The following is a 27,798-nucleotide window of genomic DNA, read 5'->3' on the forward strand; positions in this document are numbered from 1 at the left end:
TATTGAAAATGCCATGGCTTGGGTCAGGCGCACCTTAGTCCAAAACTGTATGCAGGGTCGCTGTGAGTCAGAAGCGACTGCAGGCACACCATCACCACCAGAGTGGAAACGGAAAATAAAATGACACTAATATACTTTTTATTATCTAACTACTCATTTAGAGTCCTGGTGAGGCACTGTGGGTTAATGTGTTGGACTACAAAGTCATTTGAATTGCAAGGTTGGCGGTTCAAGCTCACCAGCTGCTCCTTGGAAACCCTGTACAGGGTGGCTATGGGTCGGAACTGATTTAATGGCACTTAACAAAAAACAACTATTCATTTGGAGTCCTGGTGTGGCATTGCACAAGGCATTGCATAATGCATTGGAGAGAAAAGTTGGTTTGAACCACAAGGTTGGCCGTTCGAATCACTAGCCGCTCCTTGGAACCTTATACTCATGGTCACTATGGGTTGGAACCAACTAAACTGTCACTTAACCACAACAACAAACTACTCATTTATTTATTGTGGAATTGTTCAGTTTCCTTAACATGGAAATACGTAAATATTCTGATAAAATTTAAACGTAATATTCCAGTAACTGACCTTTGTTGTTTTCTTGGAAGACATATTTAGAAACATATTTCATTATTGCAAAACAGACAGTTATTTTGCACAATAAATACATATTGAATTTTGTGTACTTAATGTGCCAGGGCAGATTTATTAGTTTTTTTTGGCAACCTATGATATATTTAATATTCTTCACTAACACCATAATTTAGTTATTAATTCTTCGTTCTTTCTTATTTATTGTCCAGCTCTCTCATGCATATGAGGCAATTGAAAATATCATGGCTTGTGTCAGGCACACCTTAGTCTTCAATGTGACAGCTTTGCTCTTTAACAGATGTCGAATTTACTATGTCTGATTTCCTGACTGCTGCCGCCATGGACATTGCTTGTTGATCCAACAAGTAAAATGAAGTTCTTGACAACTTCAATCTTTTTTTTTGTTTTTCATGATATTGCTTATTGGTCCAGTTATGAGGATTTTTGTTTTCACGCCTGTCAATTCGCCATACTGTGGTGGCTTGCCTGCTACTATGATGCTGGAAGCTATGTCACTGGTATTTCAAATACCAGCAGGGTCATCCATGGTGGACAGGTTTCATGATGCTTCCGGACTATGACAGACTATGAAGAATGAAGAGGCGGTTCACTTCTGAACAATTAGGCACTGAAAACCTAATTTATAATAGCAGAACACTGTCCCTCACCTTATTGCATCATTTCTCTAATTTAACGCCACAACTAAAGCCCAAACAACGCGCTAAAACATACGGAAACCACAATCAACGCGAAAACTCCAAGTTCCGAAATGCGCAGGGGCTTGTTTCCACCGCCACTCGCGAGGGCCTCCTTTTTCATACTGGGAGTTGTAGTCCTTCAGGCTTTTCGTTTCTGGGAAGCGGGAAAAGACGCACTTGAGTGGAACTACACCTCCCAGGAGACTATGCGTGTCCTTCTCCGCCCCCGCCGGCATCAGGCTCCACCCCTCCCGCGGCTGCCTCCCAAGGCTGCACCGCTCACGCCTTCCTGTTAGTCAGAGCTGGGAGAAGTTCACTCCGATCAGCTGATCCCAACTGACACTGGAGAGGAGGAAGCCCCGGAGGCAACTAAGGAGGAGGGGGGCGGAGATGGAGATGAGGATGGATCCGCCGGTGCCCTGAGGAACAGCCTCCACCCCCACCGACGCCTGCGGCCCCCCCCGCCCCCCCCTCCCGGCCCCGACGCCTCCTGGCTTTGGCAGAACAGCTCCTTGGTGGGGTCCCTGGGCCGTCGCCGGCGGAGAGAGGAGGGCATGGCCCTGCGCTGGGCTAGCGATCGTCCTGGGGCGCCGGCTGTCCCCGGGAGGAAGGGGGGCCTCGGGCGGCTTGGGTGGGGGTGGGGTGGTGTAAACAATGGATTCAGCTCCGGGCTCTGCCGGCCTGGGGTGGATTTTGGGGAGCCTTCTTTGTTCTTAGGCTCCGCTGCTGCTCCTTGGGTGGTGGTGGTGGTGGTGTCGGAGAGGAAGGAAGGGTGAGGAACCCTCGACTGCAGAGAGGCCTCGAGGTGGGGGGCCTGAGGGGGCAGATTGCTTACTTGGTTCGCGGGGTGAAATGTTGTTTGGAAGATTGATTTGATTATTTGTCTCAATTGTGACAAGTTTTGATTTTTGTTATGTAGTGGGAGCTGATTGGGCCCCTCGGAGGTTAGGGTGGAAATAGGTCCTTTAGTCCCTGCCTCCGTCTTCCTTGTTTATCTAAAAATAAGATTGATAGGTCGATTACTGCGAGGGAGGAGTGATTAGCAGAAAGAGGGCTTTGCACTTTGTTGGGGGACACGGGTAAGGGGAGTTACGAGCATAATTGTAGAAGTGACAGAAGCCCCTTTCCTGGCCCAGTTCTCTCTCTTTTTTTTTTTTAAAGTTATTTTTAAGTTTGTTTTTGAGTGACAAAGAGGACGATTATTTGTTTTGACACACTGTAGGCCTGGTTTGCGGTGGGCCATAGTGGAGGAATTCTGTCTCCTGTTGCTCCCTGTTTTTTGCATTTAGAAAAGGGACAAAAGGAAGTACAATAGTTGTTTTCAAACATGAAATGGTGACTATTGTTTCCAGGTTTTGATCTAATAGGCATCTGTCTGGAGTTGAAACAATCCGGGCAAGGGTAACCAGATCTGCCTAGGTTGTTGATGGAGCTCAAAATTTTCTATTATATTTTTCTTTAGCTGTTTACAGACTTCTTTCTCCACTTCTCCTTAGAGTAGGGTTAGGGTGTAAAAGGTTGTCCCTCCAAGAACGATTTGCTTAGTGATTTTGATACAGAATTTAAGAACTGGATGAACAGAATTTCAGTCTGGGAAGTAGAGCAGTAAAGTTTAAGTGCCTTGAGCCTCGAGGTGGTTTGTTTTTAAAGGGAGGAGCCCGATTTTGAGAAGATATTTCTAGTGTCATGACAAATGAGAATGAGATTCCTCTCAGGAGTTTTGGTCTAGTATTTAATGATTTTTTTTTTTAAGTATACTTCTGTTTTTAGGTGAGTGAAATCCTTTTCCTTCCTCTATTCTAGGTATCCCCTGACATATTAACTTGAGATTGGATTATATTGAAAAGCTCCTGACCACTCCATTTTGTTACTAAAACCTGTGCTGAGGCCCAACCAGTGAGCCCACCTCAGTGAACGAATCAGACCTCGCTCAGATAGCCATCAAAAACACTTTAAGGTTAATTTTGACCACATATTTATTTGTCTCCACTTTATGGAGGATGAAACCCTCAAACCAAATCAACGTTGCTGCTGATATAAGAATCTGGAAGGCAAAAAATTAATCCAAACAGTTGTGAGAAGAATTATAATTGGACACCGGAGGTTTCTTATCTTTTGTTTGAGGTATTTTGGACCTTGTGAAAGTTCAGTAGTTTTCGTACTGAAAGCTTTGGTCTTCACTCCCAGGGAACAGCTCAACGACTGCTGTATGGTGAGTGTTTCCATCGCAAACTGAATATGAGTGCCCAGACATCCTCAGCAGAGAAGGGCCTGAATCCAGGCCTGATGTGCCAGGAGAGTTATGCTTGCAGCGGGACCGATGAAGCTGTCTTTGAGTGTGATGAGTGCTGTAGCTTGCAGTGTCTCCGCTGTGAGGAGGAGCTCCATCGGCAGGAGCGCCTGAGAAACCATGAGCGGATAAAGCTCAAACCTGGCCACATCCCTTACTGTGACCCCTGCAAGGGCCCCAATGGGCATTCACCTGGTGTTAGGCAGAGGGCAGCTGTGAGGTGCCAGACCTGCAAAACCAACTTGTGCCTGGAGTGCCAGAAGAGAACGCATTCTGGGGGTAACAAAAGGAGACACCCAGTTACTGTGTACCAGGTTGCTAAGGCCCAGGAGGCACTGGAGGAAGAAGAGATGGATGAGGAGACCAAGAGGAAGAAGATGACTGAAAAGGTTGTGAGTTTCCTCCTAGTAGATGAAAATGAAGAAATTCAGGTGAGCACTTGGGTATAACTTGAGATCATCTGTTGCTAGAAGGTGGCTCTCAAACTAAAGTCCAAGAGGAACTCACATTTTTATAATTGAAAGGCAAGTCCTGAAGGCTTAAATTGCGTGGTGTCAGATTTAGTCACTTACCACCTGTGTGACTTGGCCAAATTACTCTCTCTCTCTCTCTCTGAGTCTTCGTTTTCTCAGCTGTAACATGGGCACAGGTTTACTTTATTAGGTTGTGAAGATGAAATGAGACAATGTTTGTAAAGCACAAAGCCTGCCATATAATGTTCAGTATACGGAAGCTGTTGTCATTGTTATTAGGAAGAACGGACTTAGGACAATTTTCTGAGAAAGAACACTTGGACAAGTCAGTGATGAGAGACTGTGCTTTGTGCAGGGAAAGAAATACTGACAGTGGGTCTCCAGGGAGTGCTCAACAGTGAGGTATAAGCTAGCTATCTCCTTTTAGAAAGGCATGGCTTTTAAAAGTGGCTTCTGATAAGGACAATATTTTCTCCAGATGGTCTCTTCTTTTCATACATAGGCTTCTGATCAGTAAAAGCCAGTGAGGGCATCTGGGATTCGAGAATGACTAGGGAATATTTCGTTTGATTCTGAGTGAGTTGTGGAGGAGGGATTGTGAGATAGTTAAGAAGAGCAAGTTGGGGAGGTGGTAGTGTGAGCTTAGGAACGAGAGATATGATGGTATGATGTTTAAGAGTTTCAGCTTTGGAGTGAAGACTACTTGAAGCCATGACTTTGCCACTCACTCATTGGTTATATGACTAGGGACAAATAATTATAATTTAAACTCAGTGTCTCAGTTTCACTTCTGCAACATAAGATTTGTTTAGAGGATTACTAATAGAAATGACTTAGCATGGCCTGGCATATAGTGTTTGCTATCAGTTTATTGCTTTGGGCATGATTGTTAGAATATTTGTGGTATAACTCGGTATTTTTGGTTGCTGTGTTTTCTGAAATCTCCAGATTGTTTGAGTATCTATGTAAGCTACCTTTTGAAAAACTCCCTACTCGTTCACTAAATACTTTATATCTTCTACTTTTTTCTTCTTTGGATAAGCTGTGGAAAGGAATGACATCATGAATCCTGTGTGTTTCCATTGTCAACTAAATACTTGGCTAATGCAGAATTTTCTTTATTGGCTTGAGGAGAACTTGAGTTATGGAAGAGTGACCCAGATCCCCACCTGCCTGCCTCCCTTGTCAGCAGTAATGGCTTTGTTATAGACTGTGCTCAAATTGGGTGACAGTGTGGACTAAACATTTTATAAATGAAACACTTGAATTTGGATGGTTTTTTTTTTTAACTTTTTGTAACATTGATACATGGTCCTTGTAGAAAATTCAGAAAATTAATAAGTACTTTAATGAAGAAGACTACATCCAACTATCAGAAATGGCATTTGTCCTTCATCTTTTTTTCTCAAAGTACATGTAATATGTGTCTAATTGGGTTGTTAGTAAAGATTCCTCCCGTTTTATCCTCCTTTCATAAATACAGTTCGAGGAAATATCAGTTTGTTAATCGCAAACAATATTCATGTGAAGTCACACTTTAGGTAGTGATTTATTTTCATAGGCTCTTAAGTGTAAAAATATATAGAAAACATCTGCTTTAGCTTTCAGATAGGTTAATATCAAAACAGAGAGGTGATTGTTTCAGATCTAATTAAAAACTCAGCTAGATAACAACCTGTTGGAGACCAAGGATCATGCTTTATGCCTGTTATTGATGGTAGACTTGTCATCAGCATATAAATACTTGATTGGTTGGTATTGTCACATCTTAACCTGAGTTTTTAAAAAATGGAGATCACACAAGGATCTAGTAAAAAACTATAATAATGTAAAAAGGCACACAAGGAACAGAGTTTACCTCCGTTTCCTTGTTCACAGGGAATCACTCCTAATAGTTAACTGCATGCCCTTCTAGGATTTTTGTGTACTTTATGGAGTGTTCTGCAGGAGAAAGATGAGGCTTTCTGCTCCTGCAAAGACTTACAGCCTTGGAAATCCTATACAGGAACTCTGTGAATCAGAAGCAACTCCAAGGCACTTACCAACTATAACAACTTTTGAATATATGCATATAGCCTTTTCATTTTTAAGCCAAAACAAAACCTAATATACTTGCTGTTGTATACTTAGCTTTTTTTCACTAAACGATACATTTTGTAGGATTTCCCATGTGAGTGCATTGAGGTCTGCTTCATTATTTGAAGACAGTCTAGTATTTCTGTAATTTTAGCTAAATGGATGTTTGAGTTATTACAAGCAAGGATATGTTGACTGTCTTATACCTCTATCTAGAAATGGAATTTCTTTGTTAAATGGTATGTACATTTTAAATTTAGACAGGTGTTACCAAATTTCTGAATCTTATTTTTCTAATCTCTGAAGTACTCTAAATCTAAAAACAAATCTAAAATTTAAAAAGCTCTTACTATGGTGCTAGGAATTGGTTTTAGTGTTTAACATGTATGAGGGGACTTTAAAAGTTCATGTAAAAATTCAATTATCCTTTTTTTTTTTCAACTTTTTATTGTGAATTGAGTGAAGACAAACAGATAAGATCATTAACTTTACTTTCAACCAGTCATACATTTTATATTTTGTTTCATTGCAATGACTACACTCCCCTCCCTCTAACAACAGTTATCCTGCTTCCACCCTGTGGCTTCCCTTTTATATCTTATTTTTCACAAATAAACAAAGCAAAAATAGTTGATGTACACAACAAAACTAAAAATATATATTCATTTACTGTCCAAAGGACTCATTCTGCCAGCCAGCCTCCTGCCCGCAGGCACACAGCCTTTCTCAGTCCATGGGCCTAGAGTCTGCAGCTGCTCTCTCTGTGCCATCACCTCTGCTACTGTCTCTGCTGTCACCACTTTCCTGAGTAGGATCTCCTGCTCTACTCATGCTCTTTCTTGATGATCCTGGAGTCCTCTGGTTCTGAAATGAAAGATCTGTTGTCTCTCAGTTCCATTTTTCCATGAACTTTTTAAAACCCCTCATATGAGTGAACTTAATCCTTATGGTAAACCCTCTGTATTATTTTCTTATTGCTCCTGTAACAAATTATCACAGATTTAGTGGTTTAACACAATACAATTTTATTTTTTATATATCTGGAGGTCAGAGTTCTAAAATGGTCTGGTAGAGCTGCATTTCTTCTGGAGACTCTAGGGGAGAATCCATTTCCTTACCTTTTCTAGTTTCTAGCTGTTTCTTGCATTCCTTGGTTTGTGGCTTTATCCTCCATCTTCTAAGACAGCAGCAAACCATTTTCCAGTTTCTTTCTGTCCCTTTGCCGCCACCATCCCATTGCCTTCTGTGTCTGTGGACCTTCTGCCTCCTCCTTGTAAAGACTCTTGTGATTATGTTGGGCCCACTTGGCTAATCCACCATACTCTTGACTATTTTAGGAGTCTCAATAGCACATATATACAAAGTCCCCTCACCATATAAGGTGACATGTACACAGGCTCTGGGCATTAGGATGTAGACATCTTTGTTAAGTGCTATTGAGTCAGTTCCGACTTATAACGACCCTATATAGTGTTTCCATGGAGCAACTGGTGAGTGTGAACTGCTGACCTTGTGGTCCAGTGTTCACATACCAGGAGTTCTGGTGTAGATTATCTTTGGTGGTAATGGTGTGCCGTGGAGTCGATTCCGACTCACAGTGACCCTGTATAGGGTTTCCGAGGCTGTAAATCTTTACGGGAGCAGAAAGCCTCATCTTTCTCCCATGGAACCACTAGTAGTTTCGAACTGCTGATTGTGAGATTAGTAGCCCGACTTGTAAACACTACACTACCAGAGCTCCTTGTAGGCATCTTTGGGAGCTCAATATTCAGCTTTACACACCCTTTGAAGTAGATCGTGTTTTATAGATACAGACACTGAAGCACAAACTTACTAAGGTCATACAGGAAGTGTCAGAGCAGGGATTTGAACACAAATATCTAGCTCCAAAGTCCTTGCTGTTAACTATTAACTCTTTCTGTCTCTAAACAGATAATTAAACTCTTTAATCAGCTTTATTATTATGGTCCAAGAGTATCAGCTCAACAGTACTTTATGGTTGTTCCGAGGATCCAGTGAAACATACCAGTTGCATCACATGTATTCTGACTCATGGTGATCATGTGTCAGAGTAGAATCAGGCTCCGTAAGGTTTTCCCTGGCTGTGACCTTTTGAAAGCAGATCACCAGATCTTTCTTTGGAGGCACCACTGTGGATTGGAACCACCAGCCTTTTGGTAGTAGCTGAATGCTGAACTGTTTGTATCACCCAGGAACTCCAAAATGCAACATGTTCTTGTTAAGTGCTGTCGAGTCAGTTCTGACCCATAGAGACCCCATATAGGGTTTCCAAGCTTACCAGCAGCTCCTCGGAAATCCTATACAGGGTCACTATGGGTCGGAACCAACTTGACAAATGTAAAATGTTGTTATTGTGTTGGTAAACTTCTTCCTCATAATAAGAACGATTCTGTGACTTGGGCCCTTGACTTTCTGTTTTTCTTTTCATGTTAGGCCTTTGTGTGTTTTGATTATTTTCTGTTTAGTGAATAGGGATTACTTTAGCAGGTTGGAGGTTGTAATTGTTCTGAGTGGTTTCTTCATTTTATGTCCCTAAGAATTGTTGCTTGTGATTTGAGTATTTCTGTGCTCTTTTTGATAAAACCTGAATAATACTCATTTTTTTGCAGGGAGGGACAACGATAAAAACTTCCGTTTTGGGGACTAAATTTTATCATTACTGTGTTGTATTCAAATGGTCTCAGAATCATGGCGCTAATTTTTAAAACCAGAAAGTTATTCTGTGGCTCTTAAATGGACACATTTTGGCATGCTAGCTAAAAACATTAATTATTTCATCATATTTATTGTTGTTAAGTGTCGTCAAGTTGGTTCCGACTCATAGTGACTTTGTGTAGGGTTTCTGAGGAGTGGCTGGTGAGTTTGAACTGCTTATACTGTGGTACAAACTGACCTTGAGGTCGAATGTTTATCCTTCGGCGCCACACCAGGACGTGTTGTCCACCACTCATTTGTTAGTGTGTGGCTTGTGTGTTACCGTGACACAGGAAGCTATGCCATTGGTATTTTAAATGCCAGCAGGGTCACCTGTGGTAGACAGGTTTCAGTGGAGCTTCTAGACTAAGACAGACTAGAAAGAAGGAAAGGTGGACCACTTCTGAAAGCTTAGCCACTGAAAGCATTATGAATAGAAAAGCAGGGGAACATTATCTGATATTATGCCGGAAGATTAGCCCTTCAGGTTGGAAGGCACTCAGAATACGACTAGGGAAGAGCTGCTTCCTTAAAGTACAGTTGATCTTAATGGCATGAATGGAGCAAAGCTTGCGAAATCTCCAATTGCTGATGGGGCAAAACGTAAAATGAGAATAAACAACCACAAACATCTATTCATAATTGGATGTGGAATGTATGAAGTATAAATCTAGGAAAATTGGAGATTGTCAGAAATGAAATGAAATGGATTGCAGATAGATCAGTATTCTAGGCATTGTTGTTGTCAAGTGCTGTTGAGTTGGTTTGATTCATAACAACCCTGTATAGGGTTTCTAAGGAGCGGCTGGTAGGTTTGAACTGCCAGCCTTGTTGCTAGCAGTCCAGTACTTACCTACAGTGCTGCACCAGGACTCCATCGTAGGCATTAGTGAGCTGAAATTGACTAGTATTGGTCATTTTGAATCAGACAGTCATATAGTTTACTATGTCAGGAATGACAAATTGCATTTATAAATAAAAAGAGCATTTCAAGATCTATCTTGAAGTACACTGCTGTCTGATAGGATAATACCCAAGTCTAGTTCATACCACTGTTACTCAAATTTGCACACCAATCACTAAAGCCTATGATGAACAGTTTGAAGATTTCTACCAACTTCTTCAGGCTGAAATTGATCAAATATGTGACCAAGATGCATTGATCATTACTGGTGATTGGAATGCAAAATTTGGAACCAATAGGAAGATTCAGTTGGAAAATATGGCTGTGGTGGTAGAAACTATCCTGGAGATGCCGTGATACAATTTTGTAAGACCAGTGACTTACTCATTGCAAATACCTTTTTCAACAAGATCCTCAGCAACTACATATGGATCTTACTGGATGGAATACATAGGAAACAAATTGACTGCATCTGTGGGAAGAGATGATGTTGTTTTTGTTGTTGTTGGGTGCCATCCAGTTGGTACTGACTCATAGCAACCATGTGCATAAGAGAACGAAACACTGCCTGGTCCTGGGCCAACCTCACAATCCTTGCTGTGTTTGAGCCCATTGATACTGACACTGTGCCAATCCATCTTGGGGCTCTTCCTCTTTTACTCTGATCTTCCACATTACCAAATATGATATCCTTCTCCAAGGACTTGTCCTTCCTCATAATATGTCCGAAGAAAGAGAGATGAAGTCTGGGCATCCTGGTTTCCAAGGAGCATTCTGGCTGTACTTCTTACAATACAGATTTGTTTGTTCTTTTGCCTGTCTATGGTACCTTTAATATTCTCCTCCAGCATCATAACTCAAATGCATCAATTCTTCTGTGGTCTTTCTTTATTCACTGTCCACCTTTCACATGTATATGAGGTTATTGAAAATACTATGGCTTGGGTGAGGCACAACTTAGTCCTCAAGCTGACACTTTGCTCTTGAACACTTTAAAGACATCTTGTGCAGCAGATTTACTTAATACAATACATCGTTTGATTTCTTGACTGCAGCTTCCATGAGTATTGATGGTCGATATGAGCTAAATGAAGTCTTTGAAAACTTCTGTCTTTTCTCCATTTATATGGATGTTATCTATTGGGCCAGTGGTGAGATTTTTGTTTTCTTTACATTGAGGTTTAACCCATACTGAAGACTCTGGTCTCTGATCTTCAACAGTATTTTAAGTCCTCTTTGCTTTCAACAAAGTTGTATCACCTGCATTATCGCTGGTTGTTAATGAATCTTCCTCCAATCCTGATGCCATATTTTTCTTCATAAAATTTAGCTTCTCGGACTATGTGCTCAGCATACAGATTTAATAAGTATGGTGAAAGGATACAACCTTGGCACACATGTTTCTTAATTTTAAACCATTCAGTATTCCCTTCTTATGGTTGAACGCCTGCCTTTTGGTCTACATATAGGTTTCTCATGAACACAATTAAGGTGTTCTGGAATACTCATTCACTGCAGTGTTGTCCATAACTTGTCATGATCCACACAATGAAAAGCCTTTGTGTAGTCATTAAAGCACAGGTATTCTGTTTTCAGCCAAGCTCTAGCTGATGTCACCAGTGATCTTCCTCGTTCCACGATGTCTTCAGAATTTGGCTTGAACCTCTTGGGCTTCTCTGTCAATGTATGGTTACATCTGTTCTTTAATTATCTTCAGTAAAATGTTACTTGCATGCGATAGTAATGATATTGTGCAATGATTTCCACATTCTGTTGGGTCACCTGCTTTGTGATGGGCACAAATATGGATATATTCAAATTGGTTGGACAAATAGCTCTCTTTCAAAGTTCCTGGCATCGATGAGTGAGTGCCTCCAGTGTTGCATAAGTTTGTTAAAGGATTTCAATTTATATTGCATCAATTTCCGAGCTTTGTTCTTTGGCAATGCCTTCAGTGCACCATGGATTTCTGCCTTCAGTATCATTGGCTTTTGATCATGTGCTACCTCCTGTAATGATTGAACATTGAGCATTTCTTTTTGGTACAGTGACTCTGTATATTCCTTCCATTTTCTTTTGATGCTTTCTGCATCATTCAATATTTTGCCTAGGTTGTTAAGTGCTGTTGAGTTGGGCCCGACCCATAGCGGCCCTGTATAGGGTTTCTGAGGAGTCGCTAATGAACTTGAACCACCGACTTTGTGATTCAAACTGACCTTGCAGTTGAGCGCATTAACCTACAGTGCCACTCCAGGACTCCGTTTTCCCCATTGTTGTTGTTGTTAAGTGCTGTCAAGTTGGTTCCAATCCATAGTGACCCTGTATAGGGTTTCCGAGGCTATAAATCTTTACAGGAGCAGAAAGCCTCATCTTTTCTTCCACAGAACCGCTGGTAGTGTTGAACTGCTGACCTTGAGGTTAGCAGCCCAACTCGTAACCATTACGCTACCAGAACTCCTTCCATTTTTCCCATAGAATCCTTCAATATTTTAAGTCGAGGCTTGAGTTTTTTCTTCAGTTCCCTCAGCCTGACAAATGCTGAGTATGCTCTTCCCTTTTGGTTTTCTAACTCCAGGTCTTTGCACATTTCATTATAATAATGGACTTTGTTTTCTTGAGTTGCCTTTTAAAATTTTCTACTCGGCTCTTTTACCTCCTCATTTCTTCCATTTGCTTTAGCATATCTATACTGTAGAGCAAGTTCAGAGTTTCTTCTGACATCCGTTTTGGTCTTTTCCTTCTTTCTTGTCTTCTTAATGACCTTTTTGTTTCTTATTGTATGATGTTCTTGATGTCATCCCACAACTCTTCTGGTCTTTGGTCCTTAGTGTCTTATTCATCAGTTTTGTTCTTCTGATTATCTCTAAATTTAAGTGGGATATGTTCAAGGTCAAGTTTTTGCTCTCATTGACTTGTTTTAATTTTCTTCAGCTTCAGCATGAACTTGCGTATGAGCAGTTGATGGGCTGTCCCACATTCTGCCTTTGGCTGATGGTATAGAGCTTTTCCACTGTCTCTTTCCACAGATGTAGTCAATTCTGTGGATTTCTGTGTGTTCTATCTGGTGAGGTCCATGTGTGTAATTATCTTTTATGTTGTCTAAAAAAGGTATTTGAAATGAAGATATTGTTCTTGGAAATTCTATAATGCAATCTCCAGCATTGTTTTAATCACCAAGGCCATATTTTCTAACTACTGATCCTCCCTGTTTGTTTCCATTATTTTAATTTCAGTTACCAGTAATTATCAATACAGCTTGATTACATGTTTGATCAGCTTCAGACTGAAGAAGCTGGTAGATTTCTTCAATTTCATCATCTCTGGCTTTAGTGGTTGGTGAGTAAATTTGAATAATAATGGTGCTAACTGGTCTCCTTGTAGGCATATGAATATTATCCTATTACAGCATGGGATATTATCCCATTAACATTGTACTTCAGGACAGATCTTGATGTGTTCTTTTTGATGATAAATGTGACACCATTCCTTCTCAATTTGTCATTCCTGGCATAGTAAATCATGTGATTGTCAGATTTAAAATGGCTAATACCAGTCCTTATCAGCGCACTAATGCCTAGGATGTTGATGTTTATGCTTTCCATTTCATTTTTGATATTTTTCAATTTTCCTAGATTTGTAGTTTGTGCATTCTGTGTGTGTTCTGATTATTAATGAATGGTTGCATCTGTTTCACCTAATTTTGAGTGTGCCCCATCAGCAAATGAAGGTCCTTAAGGTTTTATTCCATTCGTGTTATCACAGTCAACTCTTCTTTGAGGAGGCAGCTCTTCTCTAGTCATCTTTTGAGTGTCTTCTATCTTGAGGCGCTCATCTTCTGGCCCTGTATCTGACAATATTCTGGTGCTCTTCTTCATGTTTCAGTATTCAGTGTTCTGTTGCTGACAGTGTTCCACTGCTAATTCATAAGGCTTTCAGTGACTAAATATCTTGAAGTAGTTTGTCTTTCCTTATTCCTAGTCTGTCTTTGTCTGGACGCTTTGCTGAAACCTGTCCACCATGGGTGATTCTTCTGGTGTTTAAAATACTTGTGCCATAGCTTCCAGAATCCACATAAGTCACCACAGTATGACAAATTGTCAGACGGGTAGTGGGAAGAGATGATGGAGAACCAATATTAGAAAATCAAGGCCGGGGACAGACTGTGGAGCAGATCATCAATTTCTCATATGCAGTTCAGGATGAAGCTGAAGAAAATGAAAACAAGTCGAGAGCCAAAACTTGACCTTGAACATAATCCATCTGAATTTAGAGACCATCACAAGAACTGATGCATTAGATTCTAATGACTAAAGACCAGAGGAATTGTATAATGACATCGAGAACATCATACATTAAGAAAGCAAAAGGTCACTAAAAGACAAGAAAGAAAGAAAAGACTAAAATGCATGTCAGAAGAGACTCTGAAATTTGCTCTTACATGTAGAGAAGCTAAGGTGATTGGAAGAATTAATGATGTAAAATAGCTCAACAGAAAATTTCCAAGGTCACCTTGAGAAAACTACGTAAATTATTATAATAAAATGTTCAAAGTGCTGGAGTTAAGAAAACCAAAAGAGAAGAATACATTTAGCATTTCTCAAGCTGAAAGTGCTGAAGAAAATATTCAAGCCTTGGGTTGCAATATTGAAGGATTCTGTGGCAAAATATTGCATGACACAGGAAGCATCAAAAGTAGATTGAAGGAATACACAGTCACTGTACCAAAAAGAATTGGTCAGTGCTCACCCATTTCAAGAGGTAACATATGATCAAGAACCAGTGGTATTGAAAGAAGGAATCTGAGCTATACTGAAGACTTTGGTGAAAATTAAGGCTCCAGGACTGATGGAATACAAATTGAAATGTTTCAACAAACTGATGCAGTGCTGGAAGTGCTTACTTGTGTGTGCCAAGGAAGAAGATCCTTACCTGAAAGAGATCCGTATTTGTGCCCTTTCCAATAAGAGGTGACACAACAGAATGCAGAAATGATTGGACAGTATCATTAATATTATATGCAAGTAAAATTTTGCTGAAGATAATTAAAAAAATGGTTTGCAGAAGTACATCAGAGAGAGCTGCCAGAAATTCGAAGTGGATTCAGAAGAGGACTTGGAATGAGGGCTATCATTGTTGACCTCAGGTGGACTTTGAGTGGAAGCATAGAATACCAGAAGGATGTTTACTTGTTCTTCATTGACTGTGCAATGGCATGTGACTGTGTAGGTCATAAACTTGGATAACATTGGGAAGAATGGAAACTCCAGAACAATTTGTACTCATGGAGGAACTTGTACATAGACCAGAGACAGTTATTCAAACCAAGCAATTGGATACAGAATGTTTGTTAATCAGGAAAATTCTGTGCCAGGGTTGCATCCTTTTACCATACTTATTCAGTCTATATGCTGTGCAAATAATATGAGAAGTTGGATTATATGAGGAAGAATGTGGTATTAAGATTGGAGGAAGATTCATTATCAACCTGAGAAATATAGGTGATACAACTTTGCTTGCTGAAAGTGAAGAGGACTTGAAATACTGATGTAAGTCAAAGACTACAGCCTTCAGGTGGATTGTGCCTCAATGTAAAAATGAAAATCCTCACAACTGGACCAATAAAATGACATCATGATAAATGGAGAAAAGATTGAAGTTTTCAAAGACTTCACTTTGCTTTAATACACTATCAACGCTCATGGAAGCAGCAGTAAATATATCACATGATATATTACATTTGGCAAATCTGCTGCAAAAGACTTATCTAAAGATGCCACTTTAAGGACTAAGATGTGCTTGATCCAAGCCATGGTATTTTTATTCTCCTCATATGCATGTGAACGTTGGACAATGAGTAAGGAAATTATGGTGTTGGTGAAGAATATTGGAAGTACCACGGCCTATCAGAAGAACCAACAAATTTCTGTTGGAAGAATTACAGCCAGAGTGCTCCTTAGAAGTTGATGAGACTTTGTGTCTTGTACTTTGGATGTGGTTTCAGGAATGACTAGTCCCTGGAGAAAGGACATCATGCTTGGTAAAGTTGAGGGTCAGTGACAAAAAGGAAGCCCCTCAATGAGAATGAATAGACACCGGCAGCAGCAGTGACTCAGACACAATTGTGAGGCTGGTATAGGACTGGGCAGTGTTTCATTTTGTTGTGCATATGGTTGCTCTGTTTTATGCCTTCATGAGCCCTGGTGTGGTGCTAAAGGTTAAGCAACTAGACTGGTAACTGCAAGGTTGGCAGTTGAAACCCACCAGTTGCTCCCAGAAACCTTATATGGCGTGTCTATGAGTTGGGACCTACTCAATGGCACATCCCCACCACTACAACACGCCTTCATAGAGTTTAACGGTTTCAAATGGGGAAACAGTGTTCGTACATATGCGGGGACTTCAGAACGTTCATGGAAAGAACATTATGTTAGCTTTTAGTTCCATTTTTCCAGGAACATTTTGAAGCCCCCTCCTATAAACCTAAGAAAACAGTTCAGATATGGTGGTTGTTGTTAAGTGCCGTTGAATCGGTTCCGACCCATAGGTACCCTGTATAGGGTTTTCGAGTAGCAGCTGGTGAGCTTGAACTGCTGACCTTGTGGTTTAAAATGACTCTGTGGTCCTATTAAATAAAGAGTGAGTTGGGACCTATACAAAGGAAACTACAAAACAAGAAACCGAAAGAGACAAGAATGGAATGCTTAGCGATAGGAAAGAAGGAGCTCTGGTAGTGTAGTGGTTACGAGTCGGGCTGCTAACATCAAGGTCCCCAGTTTGAAACTACCCATTGTTCCATGGGAGAAAGATGAGACTTTCTGCTCTTGTAAAGATTTATAGCCATGCCTTAGAAGCCTTATACAGGGTTGCTGTGAGTCAGAACCAACTGGACAGCACTTAGCAACAACACAATGGAAAGGAAGACAGCATTGTGAAAATGTTAACACTGCCCACTACCCAAAGCAATCTATTGGTGTAACATAGCCCCCATCCAGATTCCTGCATCATTCTTTAAAGAGATGGAAAAACTGTTCACTAAGTTTATATGGAAAGGAAAGAGACCTCAGATAAGCAAAGCACTGCTAAAGAAGAAGAACAAAGTTGGAGACCTCTCACTCACTGATCTCAGAATTTACTACACAGTGGTCAAAACAGCTTGGTACTAGTACAACAAAAGATACTTAGATCAGTGGGACAGAATTGAGAACCAAGAAGTAAGCCCATCCACATGAGTCAGTTTATTGTTAACAAAGGGCCAAAACACATTAAATGGGGAAGAGAGAGTCTTTCAACAAATGATGCTGGCAAAACTGGAAACCGATTGCAGAAAATGAAATAAGACCCGTATCTCACACCTATACAAAAACAAACAACATGGATTAAAGATCTAAATGTAAAAGCAAAAGATCATCAATGAAAAAATAGGAACAAACTTAGGGGCTGTAATACATGGCATAAATGCATTGTCATACATTACTAAAAATACACAAACTGTAGAAGACAAAATAGATGACTGGGACCTCCTAAAATTAGATACTTATGTGCATCACAATATTTTGAAAGTAGAGTAAAAAGGGAGCCCACACACTGGAAAAAGTCTTTTGCAGTAGCATATCAGACAGTGGCCTAATCTCTAAAATTTATAGAAAACTACAACACCTCTAAACAAAAAAGACAATCAATCCTATTAAAAAATGGGCACAGGACACGAACAGGCCCGTCACTAAAGAAGACAATCAGGTAGCCAGCAAACATATGAAGAAAAGTTCAGGATCATTAGCCATTGTTGTTGTTAAGTGCTGTCGAGTCTGTCTGACCCATAGTGACCCTGTATAGGGTTTCCAAGGAGTAGCTGGTGAGCTTGAACCACTGACCTTGTAGTTCAAACTGCTTTGCAGTCTGGCACATTAACCCACATACACCCACAGCGCCACACCAGGATTCCATTAGCCATTGTTGTTTTTGTTAAGTGCCGTGGAGTTGGTTCTGACTCATAGTGACCCTCTACAGGGTTTCTGAGGCTGTAAATCTTTTCAGGAGCAGAAAACCTCATCTTTCTCCCATGGAACAGCTGGTAGTTTTGAACTGCTGACCTTAAAGGTTTGCAGCCCGATTTATAACCACTACACCACCAGAGCTCCTTCCATTAGCCATTAGAGAGATGTGAATCAAAACAGCAATGAGCTATCATTGTATTAATAGCAAAGTTCAAAAAACGAGAAAACAAGTGTTGGTGAGTGTGTGGGAAGACTGGGACCCTCCTACATTGTTGGCAGGACTATAAAATGTTTCAATCACTCTGGAAAATGATATGGCTTTTCCTCAGAAAGTTGGAAATAGAGCCAGGACACGAGTATATGCACACCGATGTTCCTTACAGTAATATTCACAATAGCAAAGGCATGAAGACAAGTCTAAATGCGTATCAATGGAAGAATAGCTAAAGAAACTTTGGTGCACACACAATGTAATAATATGCAACATTGAAGTGTTTCTGTGAAACATAACATGGACAAACCTGGAGGACATTATGCTGAGTGACATTAGCCAGTCACAAGAGGACAAATATTGTATGACAGACCAGTATTGTAAAAACTCAAGGAAAGGTTTTCATACTAAAAGAAGTATTCTTTGATAGTTATGAGGGGTGGAAGGGAAGGGAGAATAGTAATTCACTGACTCAGGGTAGATACATGTTAACTTGGGTGATGGGAGGGCAATATACAAGAAAGGGGAAGTCAGTATACAAGAAGGAGGCGGTTGGCAGAAGAATGATGAAGACATTGGGAGATATGCAAGGGCTAAAAGAGATACAGGTAAATAGTGTTAAATACACAACCTTGGAACAACAGTGTTCTGTGTCTAGCTCCATGGTCAGAGACATAGAATGAATGGATATGAGAGGAAGAGTGGGCATATACCCACATATCTATAAGAGTTTGACAGAGGAAATGTACATGGGTATTTACCTTTCATTCAAACTCAAGTGTGAATGTGGTGGAGCATAGTGTGAGCAAAATGATGGCAACTCTGATAGTATCAAACATCTTAAGGCAGTGAGTTGCTAGGCCTTGGGAGCCCAGGACCATAGTTTCAGGGGACACCATGGTCAATTGGCATAACATAGTCCACAAAGACAATGTTCTACGGTCTGTTTTGGTGAGTAGAATTTGGTATCTTAAAAGCTCATGAGCGGCAATCTAAGGTGCAGCTATTGGTATCTACCTTTGTGGAAGCAAGAAGAGTGATGAGAATTGAAGAGGCGTGGACTAATGGAACATGTGTACTTTAGTCTCCACAATTCTTGAGACCAGAAGAACTAGATGGTGCCTGTCTGCCAGAATCAACTGCTTTGAAAGGGAGGGATCACATTACAAAGTCCTGGATGGAGTGGAAAAAATTATAAAAACTAAAGGTTATTATAAAAAAAAATAAAGGAAGACTGGACTCACTGGTCAGAAAGAAATCGGAGGAACCCATGACTGTGTCTCCTGACCACCTTTTGGGTCTGGAAAGGAACTTATCCTCCTGGCCTGATTTTCAGCTAAGCAGTAGATAGGTATATAAGGGTGGACAACAACACTAGTAAGGTATGCTCATCATGAATTGGTCAATCATTCAAAATTAAAAGGGCGACATTTGCCTAAGGACAGAGTTGAGAAGTCATGGGAAGAGGTGGGTGGACTGGAAATAGGAAGCACAGGGAGGAAGCGGGTTAGCTGTCGTTGCGTGGAGTGGGTTGCAGTCATTGAGATGAAACAAGATTGATTTGTTGAATATAAAACTTATATGATCTTGTCTGTAAACCTTCACTCAATTCATAATAAAAAGTTAAACAAAAAAAGTGATTTGGAATCCACTTTTTTTTTTTTCTTCAAGTTTTTATTTTAAATTGAGTGAAAATTTACAGGGCAGATCATCAGTTTTACATTCAACAAATCATATACTTTGTTTCATTATAATGATTATAATCCTCTCCATGTACCATCAGTTAATAGTATTTCTCTCTATACATTTTAGCTTGTTTTTTTAAAAAAACACTCAGGCATATGTAATAATTGACACCACCAAAGGGCACATTCTGCAAGTCTGCCTGCTGGCCGCCAGCTCTCATTCCCTCTTTTTCCATGAATTTCACGTGCTCCCTTTTTCCATGTCCCCATCTTTGCCTCCATCTCTGGTGTCGCTGCTTCCCTGGCTAAGGTCCTGCATTCTGTTTTTGCTCTCCTTCCTTGATGGTCCTAGGGTCCTCTATTTCTGGACTGTAAAATTAACTACTCCCCTGTTTTTTGTTATAAAACTTATACCTTTACAGTTATGACAGTTGCAATTAGTCATAATAACAATTACTCACTATTGAATTATAAGAAATCTTATCCCCAACTCTTTTTACCAGACACCTGTAGACAAGATGAAAACTATTCAGTGGGGATTCTATCTCCTCTCCCACCCCCAAACTCCCTCTTGAAACCTTGTAAGCTAGTCACTTGGTGCCTTTATCACCCACTCATTTTAGGTAGCTAATCTCTAAGTTGCCCGTTCCTATGGAATCCACTTTTATAAGATGGTCAGGGAAGTTCTTAGATGACATTTGCTGGGAAAATAGACCTCCAGACAGAAGTAATGGGAAAACAAGCCAGTGTGAGATGGTCAGTGGTGTGGCACTAGAGAATAAACTCCTCGAAAACTCTGTACGGGCGCACTGTGAGTTGGAACCAACTTGACGAGACACTTAGCAACATTTGAGATATAAAAACAGTGTGGGTAGGCAGGAATGGGGTGCCAGTGTGGCTGGAGTGAGCCAGGAGCAAGCTATATGGAAAGAGTTCTGTCTTGTTACCTAGTGCTGCTATAACCAAACAGCACAAGTGGGTGGTTTTAAAGCACAGAAATCTGTTTTCTCACAGTTCAGTAAGCTAGAAATCCAAGTTCAAGACACTGGCTCAGTGGAAATGCGCTCAGGGAGAGTGCTTTTGTAACCTCGCCCCTTAGCTCCTACGTGGATCTCTATCTTTCTCCATCATGCTTGAGATTCTGTGTCTAGTCGTCTTTTTTATGTTTCAAAAATGCTTAGGTGCATCCTTCAAGTCTAGTTGAGCAGTTGATAGGTACGTAGGGGAAACAATGACACTAGTGAGATATGTTGTTATTAAGTGCCATCGAGTCAGTTCTGACCCATAGCGACCCTCTATAGGGTTTCCACGGAGTAACTGGTGAGTCGCCAACCTTGTGGTTCAAACCGACTTTGCAGTCCAGCGTGTTAACCCACAGTATCACATGTATGTACACCATGAAATGGTCAAGCATTCAAGATCAAAGGGGCAGTATTTAAAAAAGGATGAAATTCAGAAGGGTTGGGAAAGAAGGTGGAATGGAAACAAGAATCATGGAGAGGAAGTCGCGTAAGTGATGTTACATTGAATGGATTGCAGTCATTTCAATGAAATGAGATACATGGTTTGTTGAGTGTAAAACTGATGATCTCTGTAAACCATTACTCAATTCACAATTAAAAAAATTACAAAATAAGGGTTAGGTTTAAGAACACCCTATACTGGTAGGGCATCGTGAACATAAAATTCCATTTGCAAATGGGATTACATCCACAGGTATGTTGTTAAGTACCCTCAAGTTGTTTCCTACTGTATAGCGTTTCTGAAGAGCAGCTGGTGAGCTTGAACTGCCTACCTTGCAGTCCAGCGCATTAACCCGCAGTGCCACACCAGGACTCACGTTGTTAAGTGCCTTTGAGTCAGTTCCAACCCAAAGCCACCCCGTATAGGGTTTCCGAGGAGCAGCTGAGCTTGAACTGCTGACCTTGAGGTTCAAACCAACTTTGCAGTTCAGCACATTAACCCACATATGCTTGACCAAGTATAGCAGGCTAGTTTTAAAATTAAGTTTGTATGGCCCATGAATAATGCTACAGATTTTGCCAGAAAAAAGGTTTCACACCCCTGCTATAGATGGTCTTTCTGAGTCAGAACGGACTCAATAGCACAACATCAACATACTACTTTTTACTAGGAAGTCACATCCAATAGTGGGTCTTGAGATGACTTGATTGCTTTGTGAAGATTAGATTGTAGCCATTGTGGAGAGGGGCAAGAGGGAACTAGACCATTTACAAGGGTATTGCAGAAAACAAAGTGGGAATTGGTGGTGCCTTGGATTTGGTGTTACCAAATGAATATGGTATAAAGTTTGTAGGTAAAACAGTTGAGAATGCTGCTGTATTGGGTAGAAGAGGAGGGAATGAGAAAACACAGTGTTGACAATTGCGTTGTCTTAAATTGATAAAGCTGTTCGTCCTTAACAACTTGCTTAATGCAAGAGAGTTTAAATTAGTTTCATTTGCTATAATCAAATGCACTAGAGTCCTGGTGTGGTGCTGTTGGATAATGCACTGGGCTGCAAAGTCAGTTTGAACCGCAAAGTTGGCGGTTCAAAATCACTAGCTGCTCCTCAGAAACCCTATACGGTGTCACTATGAGTTAGAACCCATTCAATGGCACTTAACAACAACAGTGCAGTGGGTCTCAGCCTGGAATGATTTTTTCTCTCCAGGGGACATTTGGTTTTCACAACTGAACGGAGTGGTAGAGGCTAGGGTGTTATTAAATACACTACAGAGCACATGGCAGGTCCCTATAGCAGAGTTATCTGAAACATACTTAAGGTTGAGAAAGTGATCTAACAGATGATGCTTTGGTCTGATAAGAAGAGAGATGGATTCTAGTGGAAAATATATCAGGGACTAAAATTTAACCAATACACTCATTTTTCCTCCCTCTTATGGTTTGGTTTACTCCTCAGAAATAACTCTGGCTAGTGAAATCAATATTTCCTTTTTGGTGTATTTGTAATCTTTCTAGTGAATGTTGTTATTGTTGTGAAGTGCTGTTGAGTCGGTTCTGACCCATAGCGACCCTGTATAGGGTTTCCAAGGAGTAGCTGGTGAGCTTGAACTGCCGACCTTGCATTTCAAACGACTTTGCAGTCTGGCCCATTAACCCACACCGCCACACCAGGACTCCATATTAGAGACTTCTTTGGGTTGTGTGCATTGATTTTGATAGGGCTCAGTGGAACCATACTAGGAAAACCAAAGGACTTAACAGATCCATTATTTAGAGCCCATAATAGAGAAATGATTCACACTCACAAGTCTTCTATAATCTCTTGAAGTTGAAGCCATAGGCAGTACCCTTTGCAAAGGTTAGAAGAATAAGATTTCTAACGAGTTCTTAGTAGGTGAGGAGGATGATATTTTCTTGTCTGTTGGGTCTTTTGAGTGATTTAGAGTTCTTTTCTTATCAGTTGTTGTTGTTAGGTGCCATCGAGTCCAGTACTGACCCATAGCGACCTTATGCACAGCAGAATAAAACACTGTCTGATCCTGGGCCAACCTTACTACCGTTGCCATGCTTGAGTCCATCGATGCTGCCATTTGGCCAATTCATCTTGTTGGGGGTCTTCCTCTTTCTCTCTGACCCTCCACCTTACCAAACATGATAGCCTACTCTAGCGACTGGTCCCTGCAGACTATATGTCCAAAGCATGAGAGACTGAAGTTTGGCCATCTTGGCCTCCAGGGAGCACTCTGGCTGCACTTCTTCGAAATCGGATCTATTGGTTCTTTTGGCAGCCCATGGCACTTTCGATATTCTCCTCCAACACCATAACTCAAATCATCAATTCTTCTGTGGTCTTCCTTATTCACTGTCCAGTTTTCACATGCGTATGAGGTTATTGAAAATACCATGGCTTGGGTCAGGCGCACCTTAGTCCTCAAACTGACATGTTTGCTCTTCAACACTTTAAAAAGGTCTTGTGCAGCAGATTTGCCTAATAAAATAAGGCATTTGATTTCTTGACTGTGTGAGTGTTGATAGTTGATCCCAGAAGAATGAAGTCCTTGACAACTTCAGTCTTTTCTCCATTGATAAGAATGTTGTTGATTGGTCCAGTGGTGAGGATTTTTGTTTTCTTTATATAGAGATGCAATCCATACTGAAGGCTGTGCTCTTTAATCTTATCAGTAGGAAAGGTAAAATATTAAAAGACTTTTATCCCTTTATTTAAAACCCATGCCCTTCTTTTCATAATCACTCCATTCTCTTCTACAAACTCTCTAGCTGTCCTCCAGAGAGAATAGAGTAGCAGACTGGCTAGAAATCCCACCTGCTTCACTTTCACACTGACTCTTGACTGAAATGTTAACATGCCAAAGAGCTCTTCATTCTAGAAGACTCCTGACATCCCTTCATGCTGAATATGACTGGTGATGTGAAAGTACAATCTTGGTGATCCAAAAATGGTCAATAAGAGGCTAAGAAAATGTTCACCTGAGATAGGCCTTGCTGGCTCCAAAGTAGACAGCCTTGGGCCCTCTCTGAAATGGGCCCACAGTGAGTCTTCTTCACTTTTCTTTCAGTGAAGTCATGGTGGGCGTCTTCTCACCGAGACCGCTCCTTTAAGAAGACCCATCACGTTGCTTGGCTGCTTCACTTGTTTACAATCCCAGAATAGTGCAGCTCAAAATACTGGGGCTTACCTTTTTTTTTTTTTAATGGACTAAAAGGGACATTATTCTAATGGAATATAGGACTGGAAAATAGTAAAGGATAGTTTCCTACCTATGGGAACTCTTCATCTTAAATTGGCTGTGCTAGTCTGCCACATTTCTGCCATTTTTAAGTTTCATCTGTTCTTGACCTCTTTGACCCGGGCCCCTGCTTTTGGGTATGGGGTCGCTTCTTGGGGCTTGACTTTGTCCAGGTCCTCTGTTTTAGATAGGCTGGTGGAAACCCCTCAGGACTTAATTCTGGTCAGTAGATTAGGAGTGGGTGGGATCATACTTTCTAAATTGTTGAATTTCCCCATTTGTCTTCTCTGATGGCCAAACTGTTAGAGTGTAAGATCTGATGCTGGTGCTGTGGTCAGTTCTGGTTGTACGTGAACATTGTTACTAGTGTTTCTTCTTGTTGCTCTTGTTAAGTGCTGTCGAGTCAGTTCCGACCCATAGCGACTCTGTATAGGGTTTCTGAGGAGCAGCTGGTGAGCTTGAAATGCCGACCTTGCAGTTCAGATGACTTTGCAGTCTGGCGTGTTAATCCACAGCGCCACACCAGGACGCCAGTGTTTCTTAGGTGCCACGTAAAAATGTAACAACACCAGCAAAACCCATAGTGCTTAGGCATGTCTGTCAAAATAATAAGCAATTACTGGATATAGTAGTTTCAGCGCCTCCCTCCTCCCTGTTGCCTTTGACTCAAGTAAAAGCCCCTTTTGTTTAGAGATGGTGACAGAGGAGGAGGGTGTTGTATGGGACTGCTGGAAAACACCAGGTTGAAGATGAGTCAGTCAGGCAAACAGAAGGATGAAAGCAGCGCTATTAGATGCCTTCATTTTCTGCTCTGCATCTTCTGAATTTTCTCAGACTTGGGCTCATTGAATTAGAACAGTCTTCCGGCATTTTATCTGGGAAGCTATTTTGTTTAGTACAGGGCTGTTTAAAATCTGACCCATATAAGTCATTGGAACCACTGTGAATCAGCTTTTCAGGGATCTAACTATTTCAAGTTATCCCCAGTTTTCTTGATCCTAATTTTTGTTCTTTATGTCTGGAGGTGGTATAGGATAGCATTGGACTGCTAACCTAGCAAGCTCCACAGTTGAAAGCCACCACAGTCCAAAGCCACTCTGCAGGAGAAAGATAAGGCTGCCTGCTTCTGTAAAGATGTGCAGCCTCAGAAACCCTATAGAGTCTCTATGAGTTGAAATGAACTCGATGGCAGTGGGTTTTTTTTATTTTATCATTTCTTTGAATTGATGGAGTTTTCTGGAATTGGACAAGCATTTGACTTTTTTTGTGTCAGATTTCTTATTCAGTTGATCTTCTGTGTTTCCCCTGTGGCTGCAGCTACTGGTTGACTATACCACCCTTGAGTTTCTCCTGGAGATTAGGTAGCATGGAAGCACTTTTGAGGCAAGAGCTTTCCCAGAGAATCTTGCTCCCATGAGATCCATTCATTCCCAAGCTCAGATGGCTCAAATGCACTCAGCATATTTGGTGGGTAATCAGAAATCAGAGGAACACTAATGGAGGGATGAGACCATGCAGAAAGGAAGGGAAACAAAGGTATAGAAAGTTTGAGGCAAGAGAAATTGGACAGACCTGTGAACAAGGGCACAGAGAGAGCTTTGAAGGCAGGAAAAGGCAGATGCTTCCTGAGGTTGAGGATGTTTTGGTAATTTTGCTCCTTCTTCCAGTGACCTTTGACCAGCAACTAAGAGGCTCTGTTTGGTTTGTGTGGTCAGCTTGGTGGTAGCTGGAGTTCTTGGGCAGAGAAGTGTGTTTACTACCCCATGCATGTAGAAGCTTCTGACCTGTGACTTGGCTTTTCTGAGAATGTTTCTATTTTCTGGTAACTTCTTTTTTCCCCCCTTTTCTTGATTTCTTTTTTCTGTTTGAGACTAAATTATTGCTGCTACTTACTTCCCAGGGAATTTGGTTTCAGCTGCTTGAATACTAGCAATGAACTGATAGATCTCCTTTTTTTTTTTTTGCATGTATTTGCAGACCCTCCAGGTTCAGGTTAATAGGCAGCATAATTCTGAGCAACTCACCAGTCATAGAGAGTATTCTAGAAATTCCTTGACTTTCTAGTTTGCCTGGTGAATATGTCATCTACGTGGCTAAATTGCTTTTCTACGATCTCTAATAAATTTTTCTTTTATAGAGCTCAGTGCAGTTTACATTTCTCATACAGCAATGGCAATAACCGTTTATTGATTGTCAACTATGTACCTCAGTAATTTGGGTAATCTTTCAGTGAAAACATTTTCAAATGAAAACTCAGAGGATAAGTGATAGGTCTGGAGAGGGATGGCAGAGGCCTGTCTCAGTTTTCTAATGCTATTGTTATGAAGTACTGTCTAGTCTGTTCCGACTCAACAGCGACTTGTATAGGGTTTCCGAGGAGCTGCTGGTAGATTTGAACTGCTCACTTGTGGTTCATAGTCTATTGCTTGTTCTACAGTGCCACACCAGGTCACTGTGTTTTTTCTTATGTGTCAGTCAGCTGTGTTAATTAGATAAGGATTATTTGTCTTTCTCTGTCTCTTCCATCTGTGGATCAAGGAGTTTAAGTCTGCCACTATAGGGAAAAATTTCTTTCAAGAACCAAATAGAGATGATTTTAGTCTTATGTACTGTTCTGGATTGCTCATGGCATTTCTTTTCTCTCCATTAGCACAGAAAATTGAGTTTGCTATATTTTTTGAAAGGGTTGGTTTAAAAAAAGACTTTGGTCTTAAAGTGTGGTCTTCCTTGACTACCATATTTACAAGACCATTCTTCAGCATGTTGCAATCCTTCGGCCCCTTCCTGATTTTTCTTCATCCCACTTATCACCATTTTGGCATACCATGTTTTTATTTTTTAATGTTTTAATGTGAATTTTGTGATAGTTTACATGGGAGAACATTAGGTTTACATTCATCCTATCATATATCATTTCATTGCCATGATTACAATCCTCTCCATGTATCATCAACCAACCAAAGGGTATATAGCCTGCAAGCCTGCCCCCTAGTCTTCAGCACACAGCCCCTCTCACTCTCTGGGTCTAGAGTTCCCAGTCGCTCCAAATCTCCACGTCATCGTCTCTGCCTCCCATCTCTGGCAACACTGTTTCTCTGGGTAGGGTCCCGCTCTCCGCTCTTCTCCCTTGATGGTCTCAGGGACCTTTGCTTCTAGACTGCAAAGTCAATCACTCCCCTCCTTTTGCTACAAAACGTATACCTTTACATTTCTAGCCTTTACAATCAGTCCGGATACCAATTATTCACCATTGTACCACAAGAGACCTATTCCCATCTCCTTTCATCAGCCCCTCCCAGACAGATTGGATACTACTCAGTAGAGAATCTACCTTCCTCCACGCCCTCTAATCTAGGTTCCCTCTAATCTAGGTTCTGTCTTGAAAGCTTGTAAGCCAGTCACTTCTTGCCTTTGTAGTGCTCCCTCCACCCCCATTTTGAGTAG

At 40.9% G+C, this 27,798-nt stretch overlaps 1 protein-coding gene across 1 annotated transcript in view; it reads left to right on the plus strand.

Moving 5' to 3' along the window:
• The first annotated feature begins 1,518 nt into the window (after window positions 1-1,518).
• ZFYVE1 (zinc finger, FYVE domain containing 1) overlaps window positions 1,519-27,798 on the plus strand; it is a 114,944-nt gene continuing 88,664 nt past the window's right edge. Inside the window, exons 1-2 of the mRNA XM_006865556.1 lie at window positions 1,519-1,806; window positions 3,095-4,012. Coding sequence (XP_006865618.1) covers window positions 3,530-4,012 — 483 coding nt within the window. The 5' untranslated portion in view covers window positions 1,519-1,806; window positions 3,095-3,529. The remainder of the gene's footprint in view (window positions 1,807-3,094; window positions 4,013-27,798) is intronic.

Source organism: Chrysochloris asiatica, unplaced genomic scaffold (assembly GCF_000296735.1).
Source record: "Chrysochloris asiatica unplaced genomic scaffold, ChrAsi1.0 scaffold00079, whole genome shotgun sequence".
Taxonomy (NCBI): Eukaryota; Metazoa; Chordata; class Mammalia; order Afrosoricida; family Chrysochloridae; genus Chrysochloris; species Chrysochloris asiatica.